Source organism: Oryza glaberrima, chromosome 1 (assembly GCF_000147395.1).
Source record: "Oryza glaberrima chromosome 1, OglaRS2, whole genome shotgun sequence".
In the NCBI taxonomy this organism is placed as follows: domain Eukaryota; kingdom Viridiplantae; phylum Streptophyta; class Magnoliopsida; order Poales; family Poaceae; genus Oryza; species Oryza glaberrima.
Genome location: NC_068326.1, coordinates 19,985,160 through 20,010,475, shown reverse-complemented (window position 1 = coordinate 20,010,475; position 25,316 = coordinate 19,985,160). Strand labels below are relative to the sequence as shown.

Below are 25,316 nucleotides of genomic sequence, written 5' to 3'. Positions count from 1 at the left end.
ATTAAGTACTTTAGATTGGATGGATGGATGGATGGATGGATGGGGGTATTTAATGGGGGGTAGTGGTTGGGGGTGGGGGCATTGGGTTTTGGGGGGGGGGGGGTGCAATTTGCTAAGACCACCACCACATGGACCAAAAACGTAACGGTCATCTAATGGAAGTATACTTCACTCAGCTTCTCAGATGTCTTTGAGCTTGGGGATATGTTGTTGTAGGGGAATCCTCTCTCTGTTTTTATTTTTATTTTTGCAGGAATTGAATCGCCTCGCTGAGAATAAGTGGAGCCATCTGTTGACGTCAAAAACACGCACTAGCCTGAGAAATGGTATATTTGCAAACAAAAACTAATTTAAGAATAAAACTTTTATATACGTATTCTTAGCGATCTAAAAGTAAAGGCTGGAAAATAAACTTCGATAAAAAAACTTCAAATTTAAGAGGTTGAAAGCATAAGGATAAGTCGATGAGCCCTTTTTTTTTTTCATCCGTGTGTTCCGAAGAAGCTCTGGTGTTGGGGGTTGTACCGTACACTCAGCAATGTGGAATTATCTCATCAACATAAAATTACTATAGTATTGTCGAACGGCTGTTACACTGTTATTATAGTATGTGTCTAAGAGAAGCGTGTACTACTAGTAACTTGCAAACCATCCAGGAGACCAGGACTATATAGGCAGGTTTGGGGGAGCTTTAGCTGCTGGCTGCTGCATCTTTTTTCAGAATCAGAAGCTCTCTTAAACAGTTTAATTTTTTTTCTAGAGATTCTAAGAAATTGTTAGTTGTAAAATTTTAAAAATAACTTGAAACCAAAGTTAAGAAAACCAGTATTTTCAAATTCTTAGAGGCTGGTAGCCCTCAAACAAGCTCTATATTTTTTTTTTAGATAATGAAACAAGCTCTATATAGATTTTTGCTGGAATTACTCCCATTCTTTCTCCCATCTGCTTTCTTTCTGGCACGCTAAGCAATACACACACATGTGCAAATGTGGTACAGTACGATAAAAGGAGTGCAACTTGCAGCATCAGCAAGTGGCTTATATTGTACTCCCTCCAGTCCTGTGGGTACTCGTAGCCAACGGGCGCCGAGAAAGCATGGGATAGTGACAGACAGGTGGGCCCGGATGCCGTTTTCCTCTGTACCTACTACTACGAGTGTGATGAACTCGCAGCGTACGCCCTCCAGGCGCGACACGTATTGGGCCTCCGATCTTGCTGCCGAATGCCACATTGGGGGGGGGGGGGGGGGGGGGGGGTGTTCATGATTCAATCATATCCATTCTTTTTTTCTTTTCATATAACGAGATTTGCTTTATGCGAATTGAGCGTAAGTTTAGACTTTTTTTTTTTTGGAACCAACTCACGAATGCTCGTGTTTATAGCTAATTTTTTTTAGCGGTAGACGATGTATCCATCGATAATGAGAAGCTCGTGGAACATCTGCGTTTTTACGGTGTTTCATTAAAAAGATTTGTTCATAGCAAGAGAAAGTATTTTATATGCATAGGCAAGCGGTAAGAATCAGCTTTTAGATTTTTTTTTTCTTTGGAATGGTCATTTGGCTTTTCGAAGGTGGGAGAAAGAGTTTTTAGCTGCATTTTCTTTGTTTTAATACTTAATGCTTGTGCTATTGCAACAAAGCAAACATTCCATTTATGTATTAACTCCATCTCCAAAACAATCAATTCCTGAGGCTTAGGCAGTAGTTTTTTATTTTTTTAAGATGAAGGGTGTACGTAAATACAACAGTAATGTGATTAAAAGTAGCTTGCTTTGTTTTCTTTTCGTGTCCTCCTGTTGTGCCTTATGAAACAAACACTCCCGATGAAACGGAAGTACTAGTATGGTTCGAAAAGGACTAGAGAAATGGAAATGTGTAAGATAACAACTGTTTTTTGGGCAACAACAAGCCAAATTTATCTTGTAGGGGACCTTCTGTTTTTGCCGATAAGGAATGATGATGTCTTGTTTATCGCTATGTGCATCTCACTTTTTGCAATTGGAGTTGCACAAACACAAGATCATCTTTGGCAAAGATAGGGATAAGAGCGGGTTTAATCTAGTTTAACTGAATAAACTAACTTTTACTTTTTATATTAAAACTAAAATGTACATCATCTAGTCAGAACTAAAATGAATTAATTATTACTCATATGTCGACCCACGCCAAAATCCCTAGACAAAGGAAGGACAAAAAGGAAATGAAGATTTGATTTGTTAGTGGCGAAAACATTGCCATAGTTCTCATATGCTCTTATGTCATGAAAGATGTTCATCAATGTGGCCTCAAACATATAACTATAGTAGGAATTATAACAATATGACAATGCCTTTCGATACATATATAAATATGTAATTGTTATATCTCTAATCTAACTACAAAAATAAATAATATGCATCTAATTAAGTTTTGAGGCCGATTTTCGTGGAAATTAATTAACTAGTTCCTACGAATGCCTTGCAAAATTTCCGCGCGACAGTCTGCACATTAAGGAATAACCAGGAAGCTTAGACTATCTAGTACTCCATCCGTATTTTAATATATGACACCGTTGACTTTTCAACCAACGTTTGACTATTCGTTTTATTCAATTTTTTTTTGCAAATATGTAAATATTTATATCATGCTTAAAGAACATTTGATGACGAATCAAGTCACAATAAAATAAATGATAATTATATAAATTTTTTGAATAAGACGAATGGTCAAACGTTTGATAAAAAATTAACGGCGTCGTGCATTTAAAATATGTAGTACATTATTACCCATTGAGCTCCTGTTTTGACGGCCGGGGTTAAACTTTGGAGGAATCACGTGGTCGACCGGCTAAAACCCAGGCACCTAGCTAATTAACCCCTGGCTGTGCCCTTCCAACATGTACGTTGCAAACATGTTTGTTAATTAACTTTAGCATCAGAATGGTGATGGGTTTGCATATATTAGACAATTTATTAATTAACGTCGCCCATGGATTGGATCTAGAAATCTTCTCTCTCACTGCAGTTCATGTGCTGATGTCACAATCACACCGTTCTATTCTCCTGTGGAGGACACCTGTGTATGGTGCGGCGTGTACCATAGTCCACGCCATGTGTATTGTAAGACAGCACCGTATTATCAAAATGGGACGGTGACGTCTTCTATTTGTTACAATTTTTGTGTGTGTGTGTGTGTTAATATCCTGTTCAATTAAGATGAAGCTTTAAAAACTATAAGGTTGCTAATTAAGTATTGCAAGATTACATAACTAAGAGGTCATATCACATAGGTTTTTAGACGGAAACAGATCCCCTGCCACAACTGCAAACTATACAAAGTCAGGGGAGTCTCGTCCGTTTTAGGCTCCACCTTGACAGGCCTTTGAATTTGAATAAACGCGGCCAAATGCTATGCAATGGATATGTTTGTTTTTGATTCATGGAGCTTTAATTCATTAAAAACCCCTTTGATTTGGAGGAAGAACTTATTTGGAGGATTTTAATGCTTTAGAAAAAATTCCTATAAAGGCCTTTGAAATAAAGGATCAAATCCTATCCTATTCATTGAAATTCCTATGGAATGGACAATCCTATAGAGATTTTGGAGAAAATTTAGCAAGAACTCTAATCTCTTGATAAATTTTCCTTTGAGTCTATCTCTTTCTTCCAATTCCTACATTTCAAATGGTTATTCCTGCATTTTGCACTTGCATTCCTATCAGAATCATGTGTTTTTCTTATTCTTTCTTTTTTTTATTTCTGCGATTCAAAGGGGCCCTAAGAACCACTTTGAGTCCTATGAAAAATATAGGAAATTTGGAGGATTTTAATTCTATAAGAATAAAAAAAATCTTTGAAGATATTTGAAAGAAGGGATTGAATACTACCATTTACTTTGAAATTTCTACACAATGAACAATCCTACAGAGTGGTGAGATTTTGGAGTAAAGTTTTTCATTTTAACTTTTCCCAGAAAGATAGGGTACTCCATTTGCACATCAGCACATACCAGAGTGGCACTCAGCTCTACTAGTGTATACTGAAAAAAAGAAAGAAGAAAAAGAAGGCACATGCCATATTCTGCATAGAAAGGTAAAAAGAGGAAGAATATTTGCAAAGCTAATTCAGACCTATCCCTCCAATGCAGTGCAATGATTTGTCTTAAGTCCCACTTCTCCCGGTTCCCAAGTAAAGGAAGGCCGGAGCATATGCCTACTCCACAAAAGAGATTAAAATACAACATACTAATGGTACAAGTAATAATCACATGGAGATGAAGAAGAGTCAAACAATATATGAATCCAATTCTCACAAATATTTTCTTGATGTAAATTGTCTCCATGATTAGAAGATCAACCCTGGAATAGATGAATAGGAAATCATGTATGATCAATCCTTGAATAGAAGAAATATGAAATCGTGTAGTATAATGGTTTTCTGATAAAAGAAATAAATAGAACACAATGTAGTAGTTCTTCACATTCTTACAGCAGCACCCCTTCCGTCCAAAAACATATATTCCCTTCGTCCTAAAATATAGCAACTTTTGATTGGATGAGATATACCCTAGTACTATGAATCTAGATAGGTGGTCTGTCCAGATTCGTAGTACTAGGATATGTTCTCCTATCCAACCAAAAGTTACTATATTTTAGGATGGAGGGAATATTTCTGAAATTCTCAATATTTGTAAGTAAGCAGCAAGTTTTCTTCACTGGATGTTGTTTCATGTCAAGTTGACGCTCAGTTTACGTTTTTACATGTAAATTCCTTGCCTGATAGCATTAGATTCATATTTGGAATTAATTTTACATGATGCCAATTCATAGTTGTTGATAATATACTGTAAAAAAAAATCAACAGCAAAAGTTGTGTATTGAAGAACATGTCTATTACTTATGCATTTATATTTACAGAGGTGGTACCTTGAGAATAGAAGAAGCCGTCGTGGTGAAAACCCCAACCAAAATGTGTGAATTGATGATTTGAAGGCATGAATCAGCAACACATGATATGATGGTTTGAATTATGTTTAAATTCAAAACTGATCATCCAAAATTCTTCTTTTCTCATGTAAACTCTGGTGGATAGGTTTGTACGGAGGAAAATTTTCCCCAAATGTGTCGTACAAGGTTAAATATTGTGGAATAATGTAAAAAATTGGTAATTAGCTGTTGGACACTTCTCTCATTATTTTATTATTTCCGATCAAAATAGAGAGAGAAAGAGTTGTGTAAGTACCAAAATACCCCTGTACAGTGTTCTTCCTCTCAGTTCTTTTCTTTTCCCCTCTTCTTCTTCTTCGCAGTGGAGCAGAGGGCGACGGCGGCCGGCCCGGACGGCGGACGGCGGGGCGGCGGCGGCGGCGCATCGCCCACGGCGCCGCCGGCGACGCCCTCCGCGTCGGCGCGGTGCGCGGCGGCGGTGGCGGGCTCGACTTCTTCGCGTCGCGCTCCCACGCCGCCCACCTCATCGACCTCGTCACCTCGCCGTGGCCCAGCCGCGTCGTCGCGTCCAAGCACGCCGCCGCGTCGTCGCGTGCTTTGCGGCGAGCTGCCCGAACAGCACATCATCAGCGTCATCGAGGAAGCCGCGCACCACGTCTGTGAGGCACTGGCAACGTCGTCGAGGCCGTCCGCCACGTGCGCTCCGTCATGGGCGAAATCCGCGCGCTCCGCAACATGGACGACGACGAGGTCTTTGCCTACGCCAAGCGCATCGCCGCGCCCTACGACCTCGTCATGCAGACCAAGCAGCTGGGCCGCCTCCCCGTCGTGCAGTTCGCGGCCGGCGGCGTCACCACCCCCGCCGACGCCGCCCTCATGATGCAGCTCGGCTGCGACGGCGTCTTCGTCGGCTCGGGCATCTTCAAGAGCGGTGACCCCGTGCGCCGCGCCCGCGCCATCGTGCAGGGCGTCACCCACTGCAGGTTGTCGCGTCCAAGCACGCCGCCGCCTCGTCGTCCTCGCTGGCGGAAGAAGAAAGAGAGGAAGAGATGAACGGAGAGAGAGGAAGAAGAACAATAGAGAAAGAGAGATTGACAAGTGGGCCCATGGGAAAATTTGTCTTTAACCAAATTTTTTCTCTCTATTTTGACAGGAAATAATAAAATAATGAGAGGAGTGTCCAGCAGCTAGTTACCACTTTTTTACAGTGTCTACGAGCAAATACACGATCTTCGGTTGTCTCACAGCAAAGATCACAAAAATCTTTCGATGTTCTGTAGCAAATTTTGGCATGTATGAATTGCCACTTTTGTGTGGTTGTTGGCTATGCAGAGGATAAAGATGACGCGATCGAACTGCAGTAGTGCGAGTGCGTGTGTGACGCAGAGGCATCCACGAACCACGTACGACGGGTCGAGTAGGTCGTAGCCAGCCTCAGACCGGGCCCGGACCACGGCTCGACCGGGTCGGGTCAGACCGTCATCGCATCGCATCGCTGCAGCCGCGCGGCGGCGTCGCGCCCAAACCACCGCCGCGAGACGAGATTTTGCGCGCCCGCATCGCACTCGCAGCAGCAGCGCCTCCTTCCTTATCTCTCTCTCTCCCCCCTTCCTGCATCCATGGCGGCGATGGCGGCGGCCTCCCTCCTGTGCGCGAGGGCGGCGGCGGCGGCGGCGCCCACGCTGCGCCTACGCGGCGGAGGCAGGGGAGCACGCCTCGACTTCTCCTGCTCCGCCTCCTCGTCGTCGCCGTCCGGGGAAGGAGGGTTCAGTGGGAAGGTGGGGTTCCTCGGCCTCGGGATCATGGGCGCACCCATGGCCTCCAACCTCATCAACGCCGGGTAAACTAATCCGCAACTGCTCTCCTCCTTCCTTGTTCACTCTGCTCTTGGTACTAGTAGCTGTTACTACTGTTCTACATATCTTTTTTTCTCTCTCCTGTGGAATTCGTCTCGAGCCTAGTTCGTCAGCTTCTGCTTGTACGGTTTCGATGGTGTTCATGGCTGCTGCTGCTGCTTCTGCTTCTGCTGATGCTTCTACAGTTGTGTGCTTGTTTTGTCTCCTCTTGCTGCAGGTGCGATGTCACGGTGTGGAACAGGACCAGGAGCAAGTGCGACCCGCTCCTCAGCCTCGGCGCCAAGTATGCCATCCCCACCCGTTGCATTTCCATTTCCATTTCCATTTCCATTTCCATTTCCCCTTATGAATCAACAATCTAGCTGGCTAGCTAGCTTTGCTTGCTTGCTTGTTGAATGGGTGAGGCAATAGTGTGCGCCATGATTAGGAATTCTGGAGCTGGACAGTGGACACTGCAATGCAATGCAGTGCAGCTCTGGATTGGTAGGCACAAACGGAGATTGTTCATAATTTGCTCTTCGTTTGTGATTCTTTACTTTCTTTTCGATGACATATGCTCTTTTCCTGAAATTCCACTCAGAAGTAATCCACTTGTAGAGCACAGAGGCTTTACAGCTATAACAAATTTGCTGTCATTACTGTTCATGCTGACCCAAACAGAGAGACAGGGAAAAGAAAAGAGAGAGAAAAAAAAAGACATAATTCTATTTGACAAAAAGATATGTGCAGCACTTTGCTTGATACAAAGAGGATGCCTTGCCTGCCTACAGGTACGAGCCTTCACCGGCCGATGTTGCTTCATCTTGCGATGTGACCTTCGCGATGCTTGCTGATCCGGAGAGCGCGGTATATGCCCTCGTTTCAGAAAATTCTTCAGTCTGCAATACTATTTCGTGTTTGTGAAAGCTCACATGGCAGATCTAATCATTCGTCTAACGGTTTGTACCTCCACTCAGGTTGAGGTTGCATGCGGGGCCAATGGAGCTGCACAGGGGATGGCCCCAGGGAAAGGGTAATCTTTGCTGTGAGAAGGCATCAGAAAGCCTGGAGCATCAAGAATGTGCTGGCCTAGATAGCATTATCTCTTATATCGTGTTTTCTGTCACAGGTATGTCGATGTGTCGACGGTTGACGCTGCTACATCCAAGCTGATTGGCAAGCACATTACAAGTACTGGGGCATCTTTCCTTGAGGTAGTTTCTGGTCCCTGCCACTGATCGTACCCTACTCGTCATGTGTTCAACTGTTGATTGTGTTGTCTCGATGTGTCGCTAGCGATGCGATTTCAGCTCTTGTACTGTTGGTCCAATGCTAACTCGATACCTTTTCAGTAGGCTCCAGTTTCAGGCTCAAAAAAGCCAGCAGAAGATGGGCTGCTCATCTTTCTTACCGCAGGTAAACTTCCACCTGACACCTCCAAGCTTTGTAATTGTGAGATTTCAGTGTGCAGCTGTCATGTTCCTTATTATGTTACCTGAAATGGTCCATACGTTTGTGTAAGGTGATGAGTCCTTGTACAATAGAGTGGCATCCCTCCTTGATGTTATGGGCAAGGTTAACTTCTTTTATCTACAATCAGTACTCCATTTAGGCCCTCATATTGAGCCAGGAAATGCACTTACGCTGTCCTTACTCTGAAATCAGTCAAGATTTTTCCTCGGTGACATTGGCAAAGGTGCAGACATGAAGCTCGTTGTTAATATGGTCATGGGGAGGTACCAAAGAAGTCCTTCACATTCAATATTCTAGCAACCTTACTCCTGTAGTCTGTTGATACTTATTAATGAATGAGTTCTGATCTTGGCAAAATACTGCAGCATGATGGTTTCGTTTTCAGAAGGACTGCTCCTGAGCGAAAAAGTCGGCCTAGACCCCAATACTCTTGTCGAGGTTAGTTAGCTCTTACAGTGCTTCAGTGGTAAATACCCAAGTACAGGAATCTAATCTAGGACACACCATGCATTGATCCTTTACAGGTTATTTCACAAGGTGCTATCAGTGCTCCCATGTTCTCCCTCAAGGGCCCTTCCATGGTTAAAGCTGCATACCCTACTGCTTTTCCTCTGAAGCATCAGCAGAAGGTAGCCCCTAATTGCATGTTAATGTTGCCAGCACTAAAAACCAGCAACAATTGCATCTCGTCTGATTTCTGTGGCACTGCGAAAAACTGGATTTTTCATGGCAGGATTTGAGGCTCGCATTGGCCCTGGCAGAATCGGTGTCCCAGTCTATTCCTACAGTCGCAGCTGCAAACGAGCTGTACAAGGTCGCGAAATCGCTTGGGCTTGCAGACCAGGACTTCTCTGCTGTAATCGAGGCGCTGAAGGCAAAGGAGCAGAGCAAGTGAAAACTGCCATTGATGCATAGGAAACAAAATGTTTGTTCAGCTGCCATTGATGCAGCATTGTCTATCAATGAACTGAAACCATGGCAATTCTCCCAATTTTGTTACAGAAGTAATACTTGTTTTTCAGGAATAAAAAACTGATTAATGACAGAATACCTGCAATTGGCGAGTATCTGGCCCCAACATTACTGTTTGTCATTGCACGGCAATTCAGCAAAGATACAGAAAAACTTCTTTTGTCAACTTGCAGAACATACAGTACAACAAGGGAGCATCACAGGGCTAAAGAAATGGACTCTGGAGCTACCATTCTAGACAAATACAACAGGTTCTCTGTTAGGTATAACCATCCAACGTCTAAGGTAGCTGAAAATTATTAGGATGTAAACAGTATTTCCGTGTGTGTGGCCATGTGATACAAAAATTCACATATCAAGCACAGTCTAAATGTGCCTTCTACAATGTTATAATTTCTCTTATGTTTTCTTACCACACACTTGAGGAACATGAAACGAAATAACAGCTTACACACAATCAATATGTTCTATTGATGACTGCAGCAGCATTAGCAAACTCTTCGTGATCCTCAAGAGCTGTCAATCAATCCAACATCATTTGGTGACTGCTAAGATCCGATACCGGCGATTTCACCCTTCGCTTTCGCTGCGGCTTGATGTGCTGCGGCTGCTGCAGCTGCCGCTGCCGCTGCAGCTGATGCAGCTGTAGATGATGGTACAGCTGGTGTCTTCTGTGGAGCTTCAATAGCATGCTCCTGCTGCTGCTTGTTGTTTACTTGGGCCAATATGTTCTTTATTTGGGCACCGGTGAGCGTCTCGTGCTCAAGCAGCGCATTGGCTAGAGCATGGAGCTCCTTGTTGTGTTTGATGAGAATATTCTTTGCATTGTTGTAAGCATTCTCCACGAAACACTTGACCTCCTTCTCAATCAGGAGTCTCGTTTCAGTGCTCATGCTCTTTCCATCATCCTCATAATTGTAAGAAACAAAGCCAAGCTGCTTGCTCATACCATATTTGGTTACCATTGCTCTTGCCACTGCAGTTGCTTGCTGAAAATCAGATGAAGCGCCAGATGTCACCTCGCTATCCCCAAAAATAAGCTCCTCCGCCACCCGCCCTCCCATGCACACATCCAGCCTTGCCAGCATCTGTTTCCGTGACACGCTTGTCTCATCTTTATCCGGGAGTTGGGCCACCATTCCAAGGGCCATTCCCCTGGGAACTATGGTAGCTTTGTGAACAGGGTGAGCACCTTCAGTGTGGATGGCAACAAGGGCGTGCCCTCCCTCATGGTACGCCGTCAATTTCCGGGATTCATCAGAAATAACTGCTGACTTGCGCTCACTGCCCATCATGATCCGGTCCTTGGCATACTCAAGATCATTCATTGTAACGGCTTTTGCCCCATCCATGGCAGCTTTAAGAGCAGCCACATTTACCAAGTTAGCAAGGTCTGCACCTGAGAATCCAGGTGTTCCCCTGGCAATGATCATCAAATCCACATCATCACTCTTCAAGACCTGTAACCATATGTGTATAAGGATAATTATAAGACATTCCATCTTAGTCTGGACAAACATGATACCAAAAGTTCTCAAGAATTACCTTTGACATATGGGACTCTAGGATTTGCCGCCGGCCTTCAACATCTGGATTTGGAACAACAATATGCCGGTCAAAGCGCCCAGGTCTCACTAGTGCTTTATCTAGGGACTCAGGAAAGTTGGTTGCAGCAATAACAATTATCCCCTCATTCTGCTTAAAGCCATCCAGCTCGACAAGCAACTGGTTCAACGTCATCTTCATATACTGTTGATCCTTTGGATTTCTACTCCCACCGATCGCATCAATTTCATCCATGAATATGATACAGGGAGAACGTTTTTTAGCTGCAGCAAAAAGGTCCCTGACTCTTCTAGCTCCTACGCCTACAAACATCTCCTCAAATTCACTACCACTGCATGAGAAGAAAGGAACACCAGCTTCCCCAGCAATAGCCCTTGCTAACATGGTCTTTCCAGTGCCAGGAGGGCCAACCAGCAAGACACCTTTTGGCAGTTTTCCACCAAGACGTGTAAAACGCTGAAAACAAGGAAGCAGCTTGTCATTTGCCGTATAACATATGCATGTGATGAAAATGAGGGGTAAATCCTCACACCATTTATGGGCTTAACGATGCATAAACAGATATATGTGACATAACCGGACATCAATTCCACACATTATCTAAATAGTAAATTTCACATTGGCCACATATTTTGACCAAAGTTTCATAATGTACCAGGGATTAATCAATGTTTTCACATAACACCATGTATATTATTGCATTAGTTTGTACTAGGGGTAAGCATACCAAGAGAATATGTGAGAACTTTATGTGGTTAAGCATGGATGAATACCAAAATAGGAGGTAACACATTGTATGTTTTGTTCATTCTTTTTAGTGGTATCTAATCAATAAGTTCTATTTATATTTCGTTTTTATTCATTTGCTCCTCTGTGAGTCTGTGTAGATTAATTTGTGCCCTTTTTAGAACATGTTCACATCACTGTTTCCTGTGATCTGTTGAAAAAACTTGTTTTTCGATTTGCTAAAATACCATTTGACGGAATTCTCTAAATATATTTATCTTACTATTATGAAACACTAAAATGATTGTTTGGATTAGCTTTTTTTCTCACATATTCCCTTGATGTGCTCAACCCTAGTCCAAAGTCCAAACTACCAAAAATGCTAAGATATGTGGTAAAATGCTGGTTTAGTCCTTGTCCATTGTGAAACCTTGGTCAAATATATGGTCCAATGTGAAATTTACCCCTATCTAAATTATAATAAGTGAGCTAAACAACCTAGAATTAACAATGAAATTGAAAAGGTATATCTATAATGCATTTACCAAATAAAGTAACAGCGTGCATGTAATAGAACTAACAAGCTGGAAACTGTCAACGAAATCAAACAAAGGTTTTGAATCAATCAGGATATTGATAGATAAACTGAGTTAGCTTATCAATACCTCGTGATTCAGTACAATGAAGAAAGTCAGAGATAAATCTATTGCAGAACAGTTTTAAACTTTACATCGTTAGTATGTCAAAATTAATCCATTGCACTTGGACAACTGGGCTTGAACCTCTTAAATATTAATGTCTATTAACAAAAACTGCAATATAAAACCATTATCAGATGGGGGGAACAAACCTGTAAGAAACATGTTCAGATAACTCTGCATCCAAACAGCTAGACAATGTTACCAGTTTTCAAGACTAGGGGCTCAAAAGCATTTACCTTGGGATCTCGGAGGTAGTGAACTATTTCCTCAAGTTCAGCTTTGGCTTCATCGACACCCTTTACATCACTGAATTTCGTATTAGATTCCATGCTTGGTTGAACCTCTTCATTTAGACCAAGGCCTACACATATTTTATCAATCAGAACTACACAGGAATAAGTTCAGTAAACAAGGAATTAGCCATTCAGATCTTTCAGAATTCAAACCTTTGCTTATTCCTCTATCCTCAATAAGAGCTCCAATGCCAGAAATCAGGAGGAATGTTAGCGCTATACTTCGAAAGGTACGCCAAAGCTGTTCCTTAAATTGACCTGTTTCTGCTGTAACCATGTGAATGGGTGCATTTGCAGTGCCAAGAATTCCATCTTTTGTCACTTGACCAGCACTTTTAAATGCTGAAACACTACCAAGATTTTCTGAAACACTACCAAGGTTTTCTTCCTCCCTTGCTGAAGCAGCAATTCCTGTAAGGATGAAGCAAGGATGTAATTTTAGACCAAGTTAATCAAAGAATCACCATTATTAATTGAAGGAACTGTAAGAAGGCTTCAAAGTTGTAGTTTAGTCAACAACAGACAAGGACAGTACTATACAACAAATTAGTTTCTCTCAACCTATCTTGAGAAGACAAAATCAAATAGGACTACCCTTGTAAGATAGGAATAGGTGGGTCAAGATTATGACCCATCCCACAGTTGTAAAAATCAATAACCAAACATCATGATAACCAACAGGCCATGAAGAACTACAAAAAATATAATTGGAACTACAATAGACTAATAGAGGATGATTTTTTTTCATGGCAAAATTTCTATGCCATATTAAGATGATTATCCATGATTTTGTTAACTGCTGAAATGTGTAGTAATTTCCTTGTAAGACTTGAACTACGGTAACCACAGTCCACAGGCTTGAAGAATTACAAATTACAGTAAGCTGAACTACAGTAGGAGATGAAGTTTTGAAGGTAACATATATGTGCTAGCATATGAAGAATTGTTTACTGCTGTTATATTGTAATTTCCTTGTGTGGCTTAATGACAAACTGAACAATCATGACACCAAATGTAAGACTAACATGACAACAGATCTACATTGGAAGTGTTTGGCAAGCTAATGAAGCATTCTCCAGTCTTCAAATAAGGAAAATAAACACTAGTAGCATAACCCACACAAAAATCAGCAGAATAGTCCTGAAACAGATAAAGTGTTGGTCGGTATTAGTACCTCTCTGCAATGTTTTCAGCAAGGTGCTATCCTCCAACCTATCAACCCTGACAAGAGCTTTTACATACTCAGCAAGTGCTGAAGGATTGGAATGCAATGAAGGTTGGCTTTCAAATATCTGTATGACACGTTCTGGATCACTCCTATATATTTCTTTCAGCAGAGAGGCTTCACTTGGTGAGTCCATCTGTCGCATCCTGCGTGCAAAGCTACCAACATAGCTTGACTGATACCTCTCATGTAAGTTTCTAAGTGTTCCACCTGCATTAAGCACCCCAAAAACCATAACTCAATATGAAAGTGCAAACAAATTCATCACAACAGGAGGAAATGGAAACAATAGCACTGCTCATAAGAAAGTAATATGATAATACAGCTTTAAAGACATCTCCAGAAAAGGAAAAAGGAGGAACACACCAATGAAGGTATATGTTTAATATGGGGAGGACTATATGCCAGATATCCAAGACTGAACCTCATATCTATCATAAATTTTGAAACTTGCAATTTTAGAACCCACTATTGCATTACTAAAATGATTGAGTTGGCATATATAATACAAAGACTGCATACCTGCTATGGTGTCACCTCTAAGAATCCTCGATGGGTTGGAGGCTATTATTTCATTGCAGATTGCATATGCGGATCGGTTCCTTGCGACCTGTGATGAGAAAAACAGCATAACCTTACGTTCAGTAAACCATTGTAGCACCAATCCTTATTCAATTGCAGTCCCCTTTTGATGATTACAAGCTCCAATTAACGCATGCCTACAAGCTAAGCGGGTCCTGGACTCAATTTTAGCTATCTCCAACAAAATTCTCATAGAGATTGTCATGCCAATCCGATAAATATCGAAACATAAAAGACAAGCCATATGACATGAAAACAAGGTTGCCGTGCTGTTTTCAACGGATTAGTCTAAAACCACAAAGCATCCAGCACGAACAGGATCACGCTAATCCAGGTCAAGAAACAGAAGCTCAATCGCGGCGCGGAGCATCGACCCTTCCATCCAATACGGGCACCCACAGGAACATCTCCCAAGATTACTACTCTTATCTTAACAGGAAACGAAACCAACCCCCACCCCTCAGCCCCCTGCGTCCCCGCGCCCACCGCGCAAGATCGAGCCCTCCTCCCCGACCACAACCCACAACCCACGAGAGAGAGAGAGAGAGAGAGAGAGAGAGAGAGAGAGAGAGAGAGAGGCCGGAAGGAAACCGCACCTGCGAAAGGACGCGCCGCCACGCCATCGGCCGGAATCCCTTATTAGTCCGCCGCCGCCGCCGCGATGAGATCCCCAACCCGCAAGAGAACCCTGTGTGAGGGCGGCGGCGGGGGAGGGGGGGGGGAGGGTTGCGCTGGAGAAGCGAGAGAAGCCCCAAGAGCGGCGGGGGCTCGGCCGCGGCGGAGGCGAGGAATTCGCCGGCGGCGAGGTGGGGGGAAGAGAGGAGGGATGGGCCACGTCAGTTGACGGTCACGCGGCGCAGGGGGACACCGACCGGAGAGAGGAGGAGTTCTCGGTGATTTTCTTGCCCGAAAATAATAATAATAATATAATAATATAATATGTGGTGATTTTCTTTCGTGATAAGAATCTGCGATATTTTCTACTCTGGGACGGGCTTCCAGGCCCATAGGCCCATCATCCCAGCCCAACAGCCCTCGCGACTTTCTTTATTTTCCCAATTTTGCTTTTTAAAATGTGGCTATTTGTTGAGACACGTGGTAAAAATCTCTGCTAGGCCTCCCTGGGGCACTGTAAAGAAGAAGAGAAAAAAAGTGTGTTCCTTTGCTGTGGTGTGGTACGGCTTTGTTTTGTACTAGTGCATACGCAGAATTAAAACGAGAGTAAGTTTTTTTTTTTTGGCAAAATCTATGTCAAGAGGCCTCTCGTTTTAGCACTAACGAGAGACCCTATGTAGATTGTCTTAACTGTAGTACTAGTCCCCATCAAGTAAGTAGAAAATATAAGGCAAAATTTGCCCCGGGACACACAAAAATTGTGTAATTGGCTGTGAGACACTGTAAAATCATGTCGTTGCTGATGGACACCACAAAAATCATGTAATTTACTGTAGGACACCTGAGACAATATTTTATCATTTTTTAATCAAAAAGATGGGAGAGAAATTTTAAAAAGACAAAATTGCCCTTAGCCCTATCTAATCCCCACTGCCTGCACCCGCATCTCAGCGCCGCTCATCATCTGCCGTCGTCGAAGCCGCGGCAGCCACGCTCGCCGACGCCGCCGTTGCTGATCGCTGCTGCCAAGCCGCAGCCACCTCTGTTCACCACCTCCGCCATCGAAGCCGCTGTCGCCGGGCTCATCACCCGTCTGCTGCGCGGTGCGGGAGCAGCGAGGAGGAGGAGGGCGTGGCGGTGGCGGGTCTCCTCGCTCGATGGCAAGTGGATGCGGTGGTAGCCTGGGATGGTGGCGGTGGAGGAGGAGGACGCATGAAGGCGAGGGACGCGTCAGAGGTGGAGAACAAGATGAGCTGGTCTGGAAGCGACGACCTCGACGTCGTCTCTTGCAACGACATGGGCGGTGGCATGGGCGATGACGATGACGAGGACGCTGAGCACGGGAAACCGTGCAACGCCAACCAGCATTCGACTCACGCGCCACTTCGCCCTGCTATGCTGCCTTTGTGTGAGGAAGAAGCAGAGAAAGAGAGATAGGGAGAGTCAACGAGAAACGAGAGGAAGAGGAAAAAAATAGAGAAGGGGGAGAGAAGGTGCAAAACCGTCATTTTACGTGGTTTCTCTCTCATCAATTTAGTAGAAATTATATTTTAATGCGCCTAGTGTCATACAACAAATTACCACACTTTTAGAGTGTCATCGGGCAAATTATCACAGCTAACTACACAATTTTTGAGTGTCCTGTAGCAAATTTTGCCAAAATATAATCCTATCACCTATGTTTTAAATGAAATTTTCTCTTAAACTACTCATCCGATTACACAGTTGTGTTCGTAAGAATTAAATCTTTACAACAAGATCTCACATAATTATATTTTGATGAAAAAATACAAATTACTTTTATAGTATATCTAAATTACTTTTAGATTTCACTAAATTACTTCTTAGACATATAAAAGTAATTCCAGTAAAGCTTAAAAGTAATTCACATATATTATAGAAGTAACTTAAGATAAAAAAGAAGTAACTTTGTCATGACATTAAAAATATATCTGTTATGGAGGTAAAAACGTGAGTCTATCTAAAAATTAAATTTAATCAGCACAAATTATGAAATTGACTAAAAAAGATAATAAAATAAACAACTCACAACATTATGATTGTATAATAAGTAATTTAATCAAATCGAAAAGTAATTTATATATATGATAAAAGTAACTTATATATATAATAAAAGTAATTTACAACATAGATATTTCTTTTATCAAAATATAGTCATCTAAGATCTTGTTATAAAGATTTAATTACAACGAACACAATGGTGTAAGTGGATTATAAATCGGATAAATAATTTAAAAGAAAAATCTACAACAAGAAAAAAAAACATGTATCATTTGGTGTACTGGTATGCAACCAGGTATAAGATGAGTCTATGATTAAGACAATAGAGTGTGGTCTAAGTCATATCTTTTTTTTTCTTTCCCAACAACACTTTGCTTCATTGTCAAAACTACGGATAGTAATCGGCCGTGACGAGAACGGATAGTAATATTGCGCATGGAAAATAATCTTAAGGATTAAAGTAGTACTTTTCTCCATCTTTTTTGTGGAATGTTGCACTTGTGGTCTTACGATGTTTCGTTAATTATTTTGTGCTACAGTTTATACATTAAATTTGTTTCTTGTTTTTTTCAAAAAAAATTCCAATGCTTTGATAATTTGGGACCCCGTTTTAGCAAGTGTTTCATATACATGATCAACTGAAGTACTGAACAATCGATCAACCGATAATTTAACTCGAATTATACGTGCGACCCTAGACTAGTCCAATATAATTGCCTGAACCTTAATAATATTTCCTGAATATTGGTCCTATGTCCCCTCTATTTTTAATAGTCGTCAGTTTCTTAAATAAAGATAAATAAACAAAGGACATGGACTACGGTTAGCTATCAAATTATTACTACAATATATCAACACTAGATAGGCCCCTCGCTGGAGCCTGGAAGGGAAGGTCTCCAGCAACAAAACAGCTCTGACCTGGTGAGAACGAACCAAAAGACATTTCTTGCGCAGAAGAGCAGGTGAACACTACACATTTTGCTCAAATCTCCTACCTTAGCTGCTACTTAGATTGTACTCCTATGCTGCCAATCGGTGGATGTTCCACGCGCTCAAGATCCAATACCAGCAACACCCTTGGCTTTCGCCGCAGCTTGTTTTGCTGCGGCGGCCGCCGTCGCCGCCGCCGCTGCAGCCGCCGACGCAGCTGGAGACGACGGCGCAGCTGGCGTCTTCCGTGGAGCTTCAACAGCATGCTCCTGCTGCTGCTGTGTGCTATTTGCCTGGGCCAAGATCTTCTTTATCTGGGCTCCGGTGAGAGTCTCGTGCTCAAGAAGTGCTTGGGCTAGAACGTGGTGCTCCTTGCTGTGTTTTGTGAGGATGGTCTTTGCATTGTTGTAGGCATTCTCCAGCAGGCTCTTCACCTCCTGCTCAATCAGAAGCCTTGTTTCTGTGCTCATGCTCTTTCCATCATCCTCATAATTGTAAGAGACAAAGCCAAGCTGCTTGCTCATGCCATATTTCGTAACCATTGCTCTTGCCATTTTGGTCGCGTTCTGGAAATCGGACGATGCACCGGATGTTACCTCGCTATCCCCAAAAATAAGCTCCTCCGCCACCCGTCCTGCCATGGAGACATCCAGCCATGCCAGCATCTGTTTCCGTGAGAAGCTTGTCTCATCTTTTTCTGGGAGTTGGGACACCATCCCAAGGGTCCTTCCCCTGGGCACTATGGTGGCTTTGTGGACAGGGCGAGCACCTTCAGTGTGGATGGCAACAAGGGCGTGCCCTCCCTCATGGTACGCCGTCAATTTCCGGGATTCATCAGAAATAACTGCTGACTTGCGCTCACTGCCCATCATGATCCGGTCCTTGGCATACTCAAGGTCATTCATTGTAACGGCTTTTGCCCCATCCATGGCAGCCTTAAGAGCAGCCACATTTACCAAGTTAGCGAGGTCTGCACCTGAGAATCCAGGTGTTCCCCTGGCAATGATCATCAAATCCACATCATCACTCTTCAAGACCTGTAATCATATGTGTATAAGGATAACTATAAGACATTCCATTTTAGTCTGGACAAACATGATACCAAAAGTTCTCAAGAATTACCTTCAACATATGGGACTCTAGGATTTGCCGCCGGCCTTCAACATCAGGATTCGGAACAACAATATGCCGGTCAAAGCGCCCAGGTCTCACTAGTGCTTTATCTAGGGACTGAGGAAAGTTGGTCGCAGCAATGACAATTATTCCCTCATTCTGCTTAAAGCCATCCAGTTCGACAAGCAACTGGTTCAAGGTCATCCTCATGTACTGTTGATCCTTTGGATTTCTGCTCCCACCGATTGCATCAATTTCATCCATGAATATGATACAGGGAGAACGTTTTTTAGCTGCAGCAAAAAGGTCCCTGACTCTTCTAGCTCCTACACCTACAAACATCTCCTCAAACTCACTACCGCTGCATGAGAAGAAAGGGACACCAGCTTCCCCAGCAACAGCCCTCGCTAACATGGTCTTCCCAGTGCCAGGAGGGCCAACCAGCAAGACACCTTTTGGCAGTTTTCCACCAAGATGAGTAAAACGCTGAAAAGAAGGAGGCAGCTTGTGACTTCTGATCACCATATAGCACAAGTATATGACAAAAACAGTTATGAAATGATAGATCATATATGCATTAAAGTGCACAACATATCTGTGAGAGACTGACATAACACGATATTATCTCCACAGATATGGTCTAAATCACAAAACATTGATTTAAGAAAGCAATTGAAAAAGCCATGCACTTGATAGTGCCAAGTCAAAGTTATAGGACCCAGATAATAGGATAAACAAGCTGGATACTATCAACAAAATCAAGCAAAAGTTTTGAATGGACCAGGACATTGATACTATCAACAAAATCAACACCTCAAGATTCAGAAAAACAACATTTCAGATGAATCTCCTGCAGAACAGTTTACATCATAGCATGGAAAAGAATAATCCAGGCCAGCTTGCAGATGGACCACACGTGCAAAAATAGCTAAATTTGTTAAGACTGCAGTTTTATGAAACTTATAGTGATTAAGTGCCAAGTGTTAAACCTACAGAGGTTTCTGCAACTTGGACTATAAGCATGTGGTTTTTGTGAAATTACCTCATATTAATGTTTATTACTAAAAATAAGTAACTGTTAAAACCATTGTCAAGTGAGGAAATATACCCTTTAAGACACATCATATAAATTGACATAACTCTGTATCCAAGCAGCCAGACAAATTTTACCATCTTTCACAACAGGTGTCCAGAAACAATTACCTTGGGATCTCGAAGATAGTGAACTATTTCCTCAAGTTCAGCTTTGGCTTCATCAACACCCTTTACATCACTGAATTTTGTTTTAGAATCCATGATTGGTTGAACTTCTTGACTTAGACCAAGACCTACACAAATTTCATCGATCAGAATCACAGCAAAGAAGTCCAGTAAAGGTCTAGAAAATTAGTCATTCAGATATTTCAGAAAACCAAACCTTTGCTTATTCCTCTATCCTCTATAAGAGCCCCAATGCCCGAAATTACAAGGAAAGTTAGTGCAAGGCTTCGAAAGGTACGCCAAATCTGATCCTTAAAATGGCCTGTTTCTGATGTCACCATGTGAATGGGTGCATTTGCAGTGCCAAGAATTCCATCTTTTGTCGCTTGTCCAGCACTCTTTAATGCAGAAGAGCTACCAACTCTTTCTCCCTCTCCTCCTGAAACAGCCATACCTGTACGGATAACACATCAATGAAGCTTTATGCCAGTTTAATCAAATAGTCACCATTAATAACTGAAGGAAACATACACAGGCTTCAAAGTAAAAGTAGTTTAGTCAATGGCATACAAGATACTCTCAACATGTACAACAAATAGGTTTCTCTGAACCCAAACTCGAGAAGACAAAATCAAATACCAAAGAGAAAAATAGGATTGCCATTGTAAGTACAGAACATGTAGCGCAAGATTATGATTTATGCCACTATTGTAAAAGCCAATGACCAAAAATTAAGATACTACAAGGTTACAGGCCATGAAGAACTACAAGTTAAAGTAATAGGAACTAAAGTAGAGTCTGATAGTTTCTTCAAGGCAAAATCTATATGGTACGTCAGGACGAACATCTATGAATTTGTTATATGCTATATATGTTGTAATTTCTTTCCATGGGCCATGGAGATATACAAATCACACTACACGAGATGAAGGTTTCGAGGCAACATCTATATGCTATCATATAGAGAATTGTTTACTGTTATAATATCCTGTAATTCCCTTGTACTACTTAATGACAAACTGAAAGATTATACTCGTAATAAGTCACATCCACAAGGAATTTGTTAGTTAGCACCATTAAATACAAGTGCTTTCCAAACTGATTAAACCCTTCACTGTTTAATTAAGGAAAACTAATATAGCCCAACAAAAGCAGCAGATGTAATGCTTCATAGCTGTGAAATAGATAAGGTGTTTGTGGATATCGGTACCTCTCCGTAGTGTTTTAAGCAAGGTGCTATCATCCAGCCTATCAACCTTGACAAGAGCTTTAACATACTCTGAAAGTGCTAAACGATTGGAGTGCAACCATGGCTGGCTTTCAAATATTTGTATGACACGTTCTGGGTCACTTTTATATATTTCTTTCAGCAGAGAGGCTTCACTTGGAACGTCGAGGTTTTGCACCCTGCGTGCTAAGCTACCAACAAAGCTTGACTGATACCTCTCATTTAAGTTTTTAAGTGTGCCACCTGCATTAAGCACAACTCAATAAAGGAAGTGCAAAGAAATTATTCCACAACAAGCATAAATGGAAGTGGTGGTGCTGCGTACAGAAAAACATTATAATAAATTATAACAAAATTATGCCAATTCCGATAGCTTTTCTTAAAGCACAGGAAAGGGGAAAGAAAAAGGAGGAATGCACCAATTTATCAAGGCATATATTTACATGGAAGACTACATGCCAGTTATTCAAGTTAGACATAACCTCTTATGTACCATAATTTTAGAAGGTTGCTGTTGCAGGATAGTGTTACTGCATGACTAGAATGGTTGAGCTTTATACAAAGACTACATACCACCGTTGACGTCACCTCTAAGCAGCCACGAAGGTCTGGAGGTTATCAGTTCATTGTAGATTGTGGATGCTGGTCGACTCCTCGCAAGCTTTTATGAAAAAAGAAAAGAAGCAACCTTGCGTCATAAACCAAATCATTGCAGCACGGATACTCATTTAATGTAATGCATATAAAAACTAGAAGAGAAACAGAAAATACAGTGCAATAAAGCAAATCATTGCAGCACCGATATGCTCAAATTAGCTTTTTCCACAAAACGCATGCCTACAACAACAAGCTAACACACCGAGATAGAGGACCGTGAAATGAAACGAAGAGGTCTTTTCTGCTTCAAATCGATTAGTCTAAAGCCTCAAGAATCAAACATAAACAGGATCACCACTGGTTGGATCAAAGAACATCAAACTAATCGGGCAGAGCATGCAGCGTTCCAATACATTTATAGGCACCCGCGTGAAGGCTCAGTTTGCCGAGGTCACTACTCCCAAGTTTATCATCATCACGACCGCAACCATCAAAACACACCACCTAAAACCCAGCCCATCGCTAAGATCGATCGAGTCCCCCAATTAGACTACGCGAAAGAACGCCAAACCATGAAAACAAGGTTGCGTTGCTGTTTTTAACGGTTTAGTCTAAAACCACAAAGCATCCAGCACGAACAGGATCACGCTAATCCAGGTGAAGAAACAGCCAGCTTAATCGCGGCGCGGAGCATCTAACCCTTCCATCCAATACGGGCACCCACGCGAACATCTCCCAAGATTACTACTCTTAACAGGAGACGACACCAACTCCCCCGCCTCCCCGCGCCCACCGCGCAAGATCGAGTCCTCCTCCCCGACCACAACCCACGAGGCGAGGAGAGACGCGCAGCGGACAAAAGGAGGGAGAAAGGCCGGAAGAAAAACGCACCTGCGAAAGGACGCGCCTCCACGCCATCGGCCGGAATCCCGCCGCCGCCGCCGCCGCGATGAGATCCCAAACCCACAAGGAAAACTAAGAACCCTGTGTGAGGGCGGCGGCGGGGGAGGGGGAGGGGGAGGGGGGAGGGGGATTTAACTATTTGCCAATTTTACGTTTGTCAATTAGCCAAATATTTCTTTTAGGTTTGGACTTATAAATTTGTCATTAGAGTGAGATGGATTCTTTAATTTTATTTGCCACTTTACCACTTAAGATCAAAATAGGAAAAAATGCTAAAGTTTGGGCTCTGTCGGAGCCCATGTCTGTTTTCATCGGGTCTCAGGTTTCCTTACTAGGGAAGACATCTTTCAGGTTTATATTGGTTTCTATCCCGAGTTGAAAGCGGTGGTGCTGCATACAGAAAAACATTACAATAAATTATAATAAAATTATGCCAATTTTGATAGCTTTTATTAACGCTGGGAAAGAAAAAGGAGGAATGCACCAATTTATCTAGGCATATATTTAGTACATGGAAGACTACATGCCAGTTATTCAAGTTAAACATAACCTGCGGGTTATCCATGGATTTTTCACAATTTAGTCCTTTTAAAAAACTTATTCGAAAATAGATCCCTAAAAAACTTATCCAAAAATGGTTCTTTTTGAGCACCAGAGTCGTTGGCACCGTCGTCCAACGGGACGGCGCCAGAGAGGCTGGCGCCGTCCTCCTGCCACCGTAGCGGGTCAGCGCTGAGGTGGCAGGGGGAGCGCGCCAATGTGGCTAGCGCCCCCCCTCCCCTATTTTTTTTATTTTTTTGATATTTTTTTGCACGCTTAGGAGCATACAAGAACCAACCATAGAAAAAATAAACTTGAATGGACGAAATATGTGACTTGTAGAATTTATCCACTCCTCTCCTATCTAGTGTAGATGAGAGAGATGTGCAACTTGTTTATTTTATTTTTATTTTTCTGATATTTTTTCACACTTATGAACCCACAAGAACTAACCATAGAAAAGTTTAACTCAAATGGATGAAATATATGACATGTAGAATTTTTCAAAGCTCTACCGAAAAGCTCCTCACCTCGAAAACACAATCTTGTAAGTGGAATTTGGAGGTTATAATTTATCCAAACCCGGCAAGGCTAGGAAGAATCGGATGTAACTTTTTCTGTAGATGTCCGTGGATATATTATTTGCCTGATTCCAAGTCCGTATGAGAAAGTTACGCCTATTTTAAAAAATGACACCCGGATGACGCCTATTTTCGGTAGAGCTTTAGAAAAACCTACAAGTCACAAATAAAATAAAAATAAAAATGTTGCACATCTCTCTCCTATACACTAGAGAGGAGAAGGCAGGAAAAAACGGCGAGGAAGGGGGACGACAATGTGGCTGGCGCGCTCCCCCCGCCACCTCAGCACCGCCCACCACGTCAGCAGGAGGATGACGCCAGAGAACCTGGTGCCGTCCCGTTGGAGATAGAGGACCGTGAAATGAAACGAAGAGTCATTTCTGCTTCAAATCGATTAGTCTAAAGCCTCAAGAATCAAACATAAATAGGATCACCGCTGGTTGGATCAAAGAACATCAAACTAATCGGGCAGAGCATGCAGCGTTTCCAATACATTTATAGGCACCCTCGTGAAGCGCAATTTGCTAAGGTCACTACTCCCAAGTTTATCATCATCACGACCGCAACCATCAAAACACACCACCTAAAACCCCACCACATCGCTAAGATTGATCGCGTCCACCAATTAAACTACGCACCGCCCCCGCACGCGCACGCGCATGCAAGCAAGAGGAGGAGCGCGCGGAGGAAAGACAAGCCGAATGCACCTGCCAAAGAACGCGCCACAACGCAATTGGGCAGGAAGCCAAAATCCCCCACACCGCTGTCGCGTCGCAGCCGCTTCCACGTGATCCCCGACTCCCAACCAACCAAGCACCTAGGGTGGGTGGGTGGGAGGAGTATCTGTGTGGAGCGAACGGTCAGCGGGGGAGGTTCGGAGGCGAGGGGAGGGGGAGACGAGATGGGTTCTAGGCTTTTTGTCTTCTCCCGAGAGAGGGAAAAAATAAGTTTTGAGGATAATTCGGACGACCCAGGAAGCCCAGCCCAGCCTAGCCCAGCCCAACAAGTTGTTAGGCCGCGAACGGTTGGCGCGGGAGGTTCGGAGGCGACGGTGAGCGGAGGCGAAAATTTCACCGGCGGTGACAGCGAGGCGAGGGGAGGGGGAGACGAGAAGGGCTCTAGGCTTTTTGTCTTCCCCCGAGAAAGGGAAAAAATAAGTTTTGTGGATAATTCGGACAGCCCAGGAAGCCCAGCCCAGCCCAACGAGTTGTTAGGCCGGGGAACGGGGGTACTCCAGGTTGTCGGGGAGGTGTCCCCCGCCGCGGATCATCCGCGCGCATTGCACTTTC

General features: G+C 42.9%; 4 protein-coding genes across 4 annotated transcripts; 2 read left to right on the top strand and 2 right to left on the bottom strand.

Annotated features, from left to right (window-relative positions):
- Positions 1–5,252: 5,252 nt before the first annotated feature.
- On the top strand, positions 5,253–6,093 carry LOC127783004 (probable pyridoxal 5'-phosphate synthase subunit PDX1.1). The gene has a single exon (XM_052310303.1). The coding sequence runs from the start codon at positions 5,634–5,636 to the stop codon at positions 5,976–5,978; it is 345 nt and encodes a 114-aa protein (XP_052166263.1). The 5' UTR covers positions 5,253–5,633; the 3' UTR covers positions 5,979–6,093.
- A 292-nt stretch (positions 6,094–6,385) lies between these two features.
- On the top strand, positions 6,386–9,291 carry LOC127782993 (glyoxylate/succinic semialdehyde reductase 2, chloroplastic). Its single transcript, XM_052310292.1, has 11 exons — positions 6,386–6,765; positions 6,999–7,064; positions 7,552–7,627; positions 7,738–7,793; positions 7,890–7,974; positions 8,116–8,176; positions 8,283–8,335; positions 8,426–8,496; positions 8,599–8,671; positions 8,758–8,862; positions 8,967–9,291. Exons 1-11 carry the CDS (start codon positions 6,545–6,547, stop codon positions 9,126–9,128), a joined length of 1,029 nt encoding a protein of 342 aa, XP_052166252.1. The 5' UTR covers positions 6,386–6,544; the 3' UTR covers positions 9,129–9,291.
- A 46-nt stretch (positions 9,292–9,337) lies between these two features.
- Positions 9,338–15,182, bottom strand: LOC127782973 (ATP-dependent zinc metalloprotease FTSH 5, mitochondrial). The gene is made up of 7 exons (XM_052310270.1): positions 14,895–15,182; positions 14,239–14,326; positions 13,666–13,926; positions 12,645–12,902; positions 12,435–12,559; positions 10,751–11,227; positions 9,338–10,665 (listed from the first exon to the last, which is right to left on the bottom strand). Exons 1-7 carry the CDS (start codon positions 14,919–14,921, stop codon positions 9,754–9,756), a joined length of 2,148 nt encoding a protein of 715 aa, XP_052166230.1. The 5' UTR covers positions 14,922–15,182; the 3' UTR covers positions 9,338–9,753.
- Positions 15,183–17,648: 2,466 nt separating this feature from the next.
- On the bottom strand, positions 17,649–23,016 carry LOC127782982 (ATP-dependent zinc metalloprotease FTSH 4, mitochondrial). Its single transcript, XM_052310281.1, has 7 exons — positions 22,895–23,016; positions 21,980–22,067; positions 21,389–21,649; positions 20,396–20,632; positions 20,182–20,306; positions 18,988–19,464; positions 17,649–18,902 (listed from the first exon to the last, which is right to left on the bottom strand). Exons 1-7 carry the CDS (start codon positions 22,919–22,921, stop codon positions 17,988–17,990), a joined length of 2,130 nt encoding a protein of 709 aa, XP_052166241.1. The 5' UTR covers positions 22,922–23,016; the 3' UTR covers positions 17,649–17,987.
- Positions 23,017–25,316: the final 2,300 nt, after the last annotated feature.